General features: G+C 38.6%; 1 protein-coding gene across 2 annotated transcripts; it reads right to left on the bottom strand.

Moving 5' to 3' along the window:
- Positions 1-1364: 1364 nt before the first annotated feature.
- On the bottom strand, positions 1365-8688 carry LOC124631819 (probable ubiquitin carboxyl-terminal hydrolase creB). 2 transcript variants are annotated; one of them, XM_047166432.1, is made up of 9 exons: positions 8414-8688; positions 7986-8264; positions 7449-7629; positions 6802-7009; positions 5550-5700; positions 5031-5148; positions 4529-4734; positions 4200-4360; positions 1365-4097 (listed from the first exon to the last, which is right to left on the bottom strand). In XM_047166432.1, the coding sequence occupies exons 2-9, from the start codon at positions 8260-8262 to the stop codon at positions 3540-3542; spliced, it is 1860 nt and encodes a 619-aa protein (XP_047022388.1). In that variant the 5' UTR covers positions 8263-8264; positions 8414-8688; the 3' UTR covers positions 1365-3539. The 2 variants fall into 2 exon arrangements, with proteins under 2 accessions (XP_047022388.1, XP_047022387.1); XM_047166431.1 differs by having other exon boundaries at positions 8383-8686.
- Positions 8689-8897: the final 209 nt, after the last annotated feature.

Raw genomic sequence — 8897 nt, 5'->3', positions numbered from 1 at the left:
CATCACAAGCACGAAAATTCGTTCTATTTGTTCTAGAACCGTGCTGCGATGACTGTAGTTATTTTCGATGTTGCCACATTACGAAATTCACCAAGAAAAATGGGAATTAAAATTATAGGGACAGTGTTTATCAAATTAGAGTTTTCACAACTGTATCATAACGGCGCATCCACTAAATAAGTAGCAGACTTTATGTGAGTCGGATGTTGCTCTGAGTAAAGGTACATTCAAAAAGTATGTACGGCAAGAGAGATATACCTATGTAAAACATTGCTGATCTATTCTAATATTATAAAGAGGAAAACTTTGTTTGTTTGTTTGGTTGTAATGGATAAACTCAAAAACTACTGGACCAATTTTAAATATTCTTTCACCATTAGAAAGCTATATTATATGCAAGTAACATAGGCTATATTTTATCCCGGTGCGGGCAGTAGCTCCCACGGTACGCGGGTGAAACCGCGGGAAAACGGCTAGTGATGAATATAAATAAATCTACACAGTTAGAGTTATGATTAATTTTAAGATAATTGCAGCTTTTTTAAATAAGATCTTTTTTAAGAATGGGTGATTGCATTTTCGATGTCTGGTAGCACTTAATTTTGTAACGGGTCTCTCTGTCTTGATGAACACAATTTTACTTCAAATATACGTAAGTCGACTACTTACCGAAAGATGGTGTTTTTATAATATTAAATTTTCATGATAATATATCATATGTTTTGGTTTGTAAATAATCTATAAAAGAACTTGTAGGATGCAAGGAAAAATGAAGCTGCTTTTTAAGGCAAAAATTGGTACCAATAATATACATTGATACAAGATTGATACGAAAATAATACAAATTCACTTAGAGGTTCTAGAAATGCAGCTATTCGACGACAGATGTCTCTAGCAAAAAATATGTTTTAAAGCTAAAATATTACTTACACGTGAAATGTTATCCTATGGTATGTTTGAGTTTGGATCCTGAGCAATTTCTACAATTAATGATAGCGCATTTCATCGTTTTAATCGAGTAACAAATAAAATCTGTTGAAATTGTGGTAAAAATACAACCATGACAAGATGTCAGTTTGATGTAAAGGACGGTATATGGGCGGTGTCCAGCCACGCCTGCCGTGACGTAGTCGTGACGTATTTGACCTACCTGAAGGCGCGTGACCTACCTGCGTTAGGGCATCTCCGCTAGTCTTTTCTCCTTCGTGGTACTATTTCAAGGAAATTGTAGATTTTTAAAAGTCAGATTTGCTGGTAGTCTTCCTTCTTCCAGGCAGTTCTTCAATTTCTAGCTATTTAGCGCCGCTTCTCATGCTGAAAGAGATTTTCTGTTACTAAGCAAATAATTAAAATAACAACACAAGTCATTGAACTTATTTTTATTATCCAAATCGAATTTACAATGAAAATGAACGATATTATAATAACATTTTGTTCGATAAAAAAAAAACAAAGTCATATAGCTACTGACAAGAATTATACCTTTTACAAAGGTTTTTGGAATGGCATTAACACATAAAAAGTAAGTAATTTAGGTTCGGTTGAGTACTTGTAAAGTCGAGCAAGAGATAAGCCCATTACTGTAGTGACAACTCATTGTAGTTATAAACATATCTACTTTTCATAAAAATATACTGAAACTTATGTCTAGTTGTGACACCATGTAAATCTACCACTACAGTAACAGACCGTCTCCAATATAACTAAATCGAAATATTACGACATTAGTCAAAGATAATGATATAAGTTACAATATACTGCAGAAGTGTTTGCAAACAATCTCAATACAAATCATAAACAGTTAATTGTTAAATCTATCAATCTAGTTCTTCATAGTAGATAACCATGAACACATTTAAGTAATCGTCATGTTCGCAAAAACTTCTGTAGATTTGTCAAATCAAGAATATTATACAGTTGATATACATAAAAATAAAACTAGATACAATTTATAGCTGCCATACAAAAATACGTAGTATCAATGGTAGCAAGAGCTAGCCGTAACAGCACTGTATTTAAAAACTTTGTAAAAAGAAAGCAGTCGCATATCAATGCAAGCAGTAATAATCGTTGTAGTCTCGAAGTTACTGTAAGTCTAAGTAACTGCTGTGCGTACAGGATTGAACTTCGTTATTAGTTCTCATCAAACTTTATGGCGGCTCCATATCATTATTAGGATGGCAGAGGTGCGTGAGGGCTATAATTGTACTCGGAAGTTAGTTGCGAGTCGCCATCAAGTTTGGCTAGGAACTACATTAGCAGACACATAAAGTTATCTGAAAAATACATTCTACAATGTACGAAACAGCCAGTTATGTTTGACATGTATTTGCTGAACAGCAGCATGTATGAACTTTTTCATTTTGATGCATTTGTATGTAAGCGAGGAACTTTTTTATCGATTTCTGTCAGTTTTTATTGAAAACTGGTAACCACAGCTTGAGAAATGTACTATGCTGACTGAGGATCTCACTAACAACAATGTGATAGAAAAAGGTTTGTTGTGTCAGGATATTACATGGATTACTGGATGACAAAATCTGTGAAATTGATTGCTTTAAGGACACAATTGTTTTTTTTTACTACATTTGTAACTTCTTCTAAACTGTGCTTTGTGAACTACTAACAAAAATGTGCCATAAAAATATATTTCTACTTTCATAACATTTTTATTACTTTTTACTGCCAATTTACGCTCATTGTTTCGAATTCATATTCAAGACTAGAGCTTTCGGTCGCATTCCTTCACGGGTCTATAGCCAGGCGAACAATGCACATCGTGAACTTTGCCTTAACTTAGTAGTGATACAATAGTTTCTAAATAAATAACGTATTAATTGACGGGCACGCAGTGAGTTTGGACCATAGATTGTTATTCTATGACTTCATAGGGAATATAGCAACTTCTGGGCAATCATTCTGGAACAAGTATACTTTTAGGCCAATAAATAATTTCGCAATCAGCGCAGTTATATAATATTTTAAATACAGATAATATAGAATTAACGTCGATATACAACCAGTACGTGTACATTAGAAAGTATCTTCGATCTATTTTATTCTTATTCAAGTCCATATTGTCAGATTGTAACAAGTGAAAATATTGTGAATGTATTTATATACTTTACAATATATTTGATCGATCTCTATAACATCCTAATATAATATTTTAGCTACACTCATAATATCACGTCAGGCCGACACACGGTCCGCGCCTACTTTCTATATGTCTTTTTAAGCATCTAAACGAACAAAAGATACGGCTCACGGGACCATTGCTACATACTCAGAATAACGACGCGACACATTCAAAGTCTAGGCGCGTCGGACTATCTGCACGCGTCCGAAAACTGAAGCGGAACTATTATATTGTGCGGCCGTACTCGCCTTCCGATGCTGGACGATCTTGTTACAATTAAGTACACGTTATCCAAACTTGGAATTTTGAGCGGGATCGGAAGGCGAGCAGGCCCGAACAGGTTACGGAGCTCACATCGAGTACTACTAACGACTAGGGCGGAGCGGGGCGGCGGCGGGTACTAGCCGACCTCGCTCTTGACGTAGAACAGCAGGTAGGGCGTGGCGGCCGAGCGCATCTCGGGCTCGGCCGACAGCAGGTCCTCGAAGTCCTCGTTGGAGATGGGCTTGACGAGGTCGTCGTCGCAGGCGAGCCAGGCGGCGGCGCGGGGCCGCGGCACGCAGCAGTCGCGTGCGGCGCAGGCGGCGGGCCGCGCGCGACTGAACAGCGCGCGCATGAAGCCGCCCGGCGCCGCGTCCCCGGCCCCCGCGTCACGTGCACAGCCCGCGTCCCCGCCCGCGCCGCGCACGTAGGCCACGTAGTGCCCGCCCGTCAGCGTCTGCCCCAGGTGCATGATGACGGCCCACAGCGCGTAGCGGTGCGGCGGCGGCTGCTCGGGCGGGCGGGCGGCGCAGGGCTCGCAGAAGCACGGCATGAGCAGCGGCGTGGGCGCGTGCCGCGTGATCTTCTCCATGCCGCCGCTGAAGCGCTTCAGCTGCAGCACCAGCAGCCGCGGCAGCCGCGAGTACGCCACGCTGCGCCGCGCCTCGTTGTAGCGAAGGCAGCGCTCGCACCAGTACTGAAAATTTAATCATTCCATTCAAATTTCGCCACCTTTCACATGAATTATGTTTTCTTCTAATCCACACACCAATCATCTCATTTATCCATCATCCCCTACCTTGTTCTGATCGCGCAGTAGCTCAGTGGAGAGACAGGCGGCACGGAAGGGCTCGTCGTCAGTATCTTCCTCGGTGACGGGCACACACAGCTCGCACACCGCCTGCGCCTTCTCCGTCACCGCCTCGCACTCCAAACACATCGTGCGGACCACCATCGTGCCTGAAATTGACAATTAATATTTAGTTGGGATTCCAGTCAGATCCCAGGTACATAATGTAATGTGCTTTTAGAATATCAACCAAGTTGTAAGTCCACTACAAAATATGCAAGCCTGATTGATTACCTATAAAACACGCACTCACGCGTACAAAAGTCTAAAAACTATACCTTCAAAGTCATCAGCGACGAAGTCCCACCCCGGCCTAGATCGCTCATCTCTCTCTGCCTCAGCGGGCGAAGGAGGTCGGTCATCAGTTGGCGATGCTCTCTTATCAGCTTTCACCTCTTTGCGTTTCTTCCAGGATTTGCGAAGGTTACCCAGTGTGGGCTTGCCGCCGTCGCCTTCCAAGCTTGGTTGGCGGCCTATGCCGTTACTGTAAGGATTGGATATAGATTTTAACGATAATTTTATTCAATTTAATCATCTACTTAGCTTTTTTTCAACTTGTTGGGGTCAGCACCAAGATAAAACTGAGCCCCAGTGATTGCTAATGATATCTCCTCAGACCTCTTACCAGTGCAACATAACTTGATCCCGCCAAGGTGCACAAATGATAGCTGGGGCCCACAATTTAAAGTAGCTGTCGAGACACTCACAGATTTTTTTCTGCATTCATTTGACTTTTTGTGAACATAAAAATCAAGATAACCTTTAAGGAGTATTTCTTACCTGTCACCATTTTCATGTAGCTGCAATCTGCTAGCACGCGCGCTGAGTGCTCTGCACGTTTCCCTGATGTTGTCCAACAAACATACCAACAGCTCATGGGCATCTTGTTGTCTGTTACCTGGGGACATAGAAATATTTTGTGTAATTTTTGGAGTTTAATATAAGTTAATTTTAAATTATGTGTTTTATTTATTCTCTCATCCGTGGATCCTAAAGATGTAAAATCTCTGACACAGCCAATATAAGTTTGCAAACTCAGAGTTTCCATTATCAATATGAGTGGAGGACTTTGGTGATAGTAAGAAAACATGTCACACCAGCCTCTAAGGCTTACTTATTAAGAAAAAGTTGCACCAATCCCAAAATAAATTTTAATAGGGGAAAAAGTAAATGGTAAAAAGGATGAACCAATATGAATAAAAAATCATACAGAATTAGATAAGGTCCCAGTGATTTCCTGTCTCCTATACTAGCTGAAGCAAGAACTTGTGTAATCAAGTGAATGTAATCTTAGTATACCTTCAAAAGTAGAGTTAACATCTCTAAGCGCTGCTAAGAAGGCATCAGCGGCGTAGGGCTCTGGAGTAGCATCAGCTGAACTGCTGTTAAGGCATTTGCTCTCAGCTGCACGGAGGTTGAAATACGTCTCATGGAGCTTCTCTGTTGCTATCTGAAAGTATAAGTATGATGTTGTAACTGCTATAAACTAGATTCCATCTCTCGCGTCTCCAGGAAACTACTTCCCAGACATGGTTAAAAAATAAAAGATAATATACTGTTAACACTACAGAGTACTTAGGGTAGGTAGGTACATAAGGGAAAAAATTGGTGGACATAAAGGGAGTATGCAAGGAATTACATAAAAGAGTAGATACATAGTGGTAGTGCATAAGGCAGGAAATAGTGAGGGAGAAGGGTTTTATGGGGTTACATGGGGGAGTATAAAGTGATTGTATGTATGGCGAGAGTAGATATTAGTTCAGTTTAGTTCATAAGGATTGTGTTCATAAAAAGAATAATGAGTGTGACATCACATGTAAATAGGGCTGTGAGCATGCCTATAATCCCCACTACCGTAGATCCACTGAGTATATATAGGAAAATTGGGTACTGAATATGCAGGTAATGTATGTTACACAAGGTCTAGAAATTAAAACAGGTTATTGTAATGATAATCCAGATTGTCCAAGAAACGCTAAATAAATTGGAATTTACAGTGCAATCATTGATGTGATTGATTACAGATGGAAATTAGAGACTTATCTATGCAATCGTTATTGACCCAAAAATGGCATTAAATTACAATATTCACAAAATGTATTCACCTGATTGGGTTATCATTATCAATATGTCCTTATCAGATACAATATGACCCTCATCTTGCTTATGATAACATGATAACCAATACAAATATACACTTAAGAAATCTATTCTATACTAATGTATTCAAATGCTCAGTTTAACATAAATTAGTCAGCCTCATGAATCAGATTACTGAGTTTTTGGGTAAACAAATATTTTTCCTGTACTTGTCATTCATGATAATACTGTTATAGGTACTCGGAAATACTCTTTCAGATTCTAATTTTATGCGATAATAAAAAATAATTTTCCATTTATAGTTTCTAATGCTACAAGGAATAATATGAATTTAATATTCTGCAGTTAAAGTAATATTTACAATAGTAATTTTAAAACAGAGTACATCTAGCAGAAACTCTCTCAAGGTTATGGTTAAGGTACCAATATATTAAGTAAAAGAGTTATATACCTGTATTTTACTCTTCCCAGCGCTGTTATCAGACTGTCCCAGAGACAATAAGTCTTTACTGCTCCAAGATCTGGTGCCTGATGAAGCCAAACCAGCTGCACTGCGGCCGAGGGAGGAACTCTTGAGCCTGATGCTGCCCAGCTTCTGTTCTACACTGGCTAGGTCTGATACTAGGTGGTGAAGATTGTGGAGGAACCGTGGCGCATAGCTAGAATATAATAATAATATAAGTGTTGTAGAGTACATTGGCAAATGAGTTTTAATGACTGATGAGGGTGGCATATATTGTGTAAACTGGTAAATAATGTAGCCTTCCACTTTGTTAAAATCTTATGACATACAGACAAGCATGCACTAAGTATCAGTATAATTATGTTCTTTGGTAGAAGTATGATAGAAGCACTCCTTTTATTAGTATTTTTGATTATTATCACAAGACTCACTATAGCCAACATTTTCAACCATGGGATCTACTTCACACACCCAAAAAGTACCTATAGCCTACCCCAACAAATGATCTAAATAACACTGAAACAATTTTCTTAATACTACCTGTAGTCCCCGAGAATAGTTTTTAAGCAAACCAACTCTGCATTACAATATAACAAGTAAATATTTAAGACAAAACAGTAGTAACAAATGCTTACCGTAAAGTATAGAGCACACTGTTGAGGAAGCAGGTATTCCCCAAGTTTGATAAGGTGGCAATGGGCGTCTTGCGCTGAGCACTCCCCGCATACTGATTATCCGATGTATGGTGGCCATTCAACATGGCAGAGCTGGCTGATGGAGACTCCAAGAGTACCAGCTCTACTTCTGATGGTTTTTCTGTAAAATTAATCATATTTAAGTGACACTAAAAAGTAAAAAATGTTGAGTGTTTGGTTCCTGAGATGTCTGTAGCGATTATAATACTCAGTAATGTCCATTTATAGTGACATTTAAGTTTATTTTGGTAGTTAACTGATGAACTTAATTGAGTATGTTAAGTGTTGTGTTTAACATTTCTTCCAAAAGAGTTTGCACAAGTCAATGTTTCTTTCACATTAAATTGACACAAAACTGATCATAACTCGAAATACTTCACAACACAGGATTTTCTTTAAGAGCACTAAGCACAACTGCAATAAATCATCGCAGGATTGCACATCGGCGGTGTCAAGTACCGGTAAGTTACACAATACCTGCTAGCTTTGCAGTCTCCGTTAGAGGCTTTAATCTCTTTGCAGCTGTTAAAGTATTCGAATAAACACTCTTCAAGGGCCTTTTTAATGGCTTATTCTCTTTATTATTGTTCGTAGACTGCTTAAAAGGGCCAGTGTTCTCTTTGGAGTTCTCTGTCGGTATCTTATTTTCGTTGCTCAAATATGCTGCATTCTTTCTGTTTAATGACAGGGAAAATCTAGATTTGTCGACTCCTTTTTTCGTTTCAGTCACAGAGTTAACTGGCATCTTCAGCATACCTGCAAAAAGGAATTGTAAGTAGCAATTAAACGTAAAATACGGAGGCCACTTCGCAACTTTCCCATGGCATGTCAAGGATAACGTCAATAATTTCACTTTTTGTTATCATTTACTTACGGAAAAGTCTTCATTAGGAACATTGACTTACATTATAATGTAAGGCAAGGTAGTCTTTATAGAAACTATTTAATTATAACTGCAAATTTATAAAATTTAACCGCGAACAGCCCCATTGGAAGCAGTCGGCCATATTGGATTATTTTTGATTGATGATCGACGTCCGTCTGTCCTTCGATTTCCTAGACACCTTTTTGTTTATGGATTTGCTCTTTTCCACATATTTGTGTTTTTGTAAATTTATTATGGTTTTATTGACGAGTATTTTCCAGTTTAGATATTAAATTTTAAAATCGCAATTATTTTATCGTAAATTTTACAAACTTTTGTCTATGGTTTTTGATCCAACAGAGACAATATCTAGAAGAAAGTGCGTTCACGGGTGCGTCCGTATTATAAATGCTATATTAATGCTAAAACTTAAATATATGAGAGTTTTATATGCTCGAATTATCTTTCTCTATCTCAAAAAAAAAATTGTCGATGTATGCAGGGAAAATACAAAAAATATAATA

This window comes from Helicoverpa zea, chromosome 7, assembly GCF_022581195.2.
Source record: "Helicoverpa zea isolate HzStark_Cry1AcR chromosome 7, ilHelZeax1.1, whole genome shotgun sequence".
NCBI lineage: Eukaryota > Metazoa > Arthropoda > Insecta > Lepidoptera > Noctuidae > Helicoverpa > Helicoverpa zea.
This window is presented reverse-complemented; position numbering and strand designations above follow the sequence as displayed.

What these genes read in the sequence shown, in the direction of transcription:
- LOC124631819 (XM_047166432.1), bottom strand. Translation starts at nt 8,262, where the DNA reads ATGCTGAAGATGCCAGTTAACTCTGTGACTGAAACGAAAAAAGGAGTC. An exon ending in CTGGGAAGAGTAAAATACAG is followed by an intron (nt 5,701 to 6,801) that starts GTATATAACTCT and finishes TTATACTTTCAG; the next exon opens with ATAGCAACAGAGAAGCTCCA. An exon ending in CTACATGAAAATGGTGACAG is followed by an intron (nt 4,735 to 5,030) that starts GTAAGAAATACT and finishes CAATCCTTACAG; the next exon opens with TAACGGCATAGGCCGCCAAC.